Below are 960 nucleotides of genomic sequence, written 5' to 3'. Positions count from 1 at the left end.
AGTAGCGAGGCAGAGCAATACTCTCATCACAGTCCTGGCTCCCTCGGCGAATAGAGCTCCTGGGGTGACAACCTTTTTCTCCCACTCGTTCTTCTTCCAGGAGTCCTCCTGCCTGCAGGGATTTGATTTACCCTCCCCAATCCCATCCCATCGTCGCTTAAGGAATTGTGGTGCAGTTCTCCTCCCTAACCCCCTGGTCCCCTGCCCCTTTGCCCGCCCGCGGACCACCAATACCGTCAGGGTGAAAAGGTCAACCGACGGAGAGAGGGCATTCTTCGCCCCAGCCACTGTGGGTGAGTACTATAAACGATTGGCATGAAGGGGCAGATGCGTGGGCAACGCTCGAGGGAAATGTATGCATGTGTAATGGACAAGAACATCATTATGCATCAATGGAGGGCTTTGCTTTTACTGTGATAGGAATAGGAATAGGGCCCTCCGTCATGAGAGTTGTTTCTTTTACTGTGATAGGAATAGGAATAGGGGCCCTCAGTCAGGAGAGTCGTTTCTTTTACTGTGATATAGGAATAGGGCCCTCAGTCAGGAGAGTCGTTTCTTTTACTGTGATATAGGAATAGGGCCCTCAGTCAGGAGAGTTGTTTCCAGCCGACTCTACAGTGTCAGAGATCAGGTTCAGGACTGTATATCTTCTTAACCCACAGTACAGGAATGGGTGAATGACAGTCCTTATAGATTTAGTAAACTCCATGAATGGCTATAAAGCAAAACGTTTGTTGAATGTATAGAAGGTGACAAAAAGTCACAAACATACATACATACCAGGTGCCATTGAAATTGAAGGACGTCTAAAAGAAAGAAATCCTTGCCAGAGAAAATGATAAGATTAGATTAGTAATAGTATTAAGATTGCTTTCTTTGTCATACGGCTTTATCGTAATTATCATACTGGAGGTTTTACGGTTTTTAAAGGGAGGACATTATTGCAACAGCAGAAAACGT

At 45.8% G+C, this 960-nt stretch overlaps 1 protein-coding gene across 1 annotated transcript in view; it reads left to right on the top strand.

Annotated features, from left to right (window-relative positions):
* Positions 1-161, top strand: part of tmem97 (transmembrane protein 97) — a gene marked incomplete at its 3' end in the record, with an annotated part of 739 nt that extends 578 nt beyond the window's left edge. Inside the window, exon 3 of the mRNA XM_080772099.1 lies at positions 101-161. Coding sequence (XP_080628225.1) covers positions 101-161 — 61 coding nt within the window. The remainder of the gene's footprint in view (positions 1-100) is intronic.
* Between the last annotated feature and the right edge of the window lie 799 nt (positions 162-960).

The sequence above is a fragment of the Protomyctophum bolini genome (assembly GCF_963924005.1).
Source record: "Protomyctophum bolini genome assembly, chromosome: 9".
Lineage (NCBI taxonomy): Eukaryota > Metazoa > Chordata > Actinopteri > Myctophiformes > Myctophidae > Protomyctophum > Protomyctophum bolini.
The sequence above is the reverse complement of the archived record's forward strand: the minus strand, read 5'-3'. Positions and strand labels throughout refer to the sequence as shown.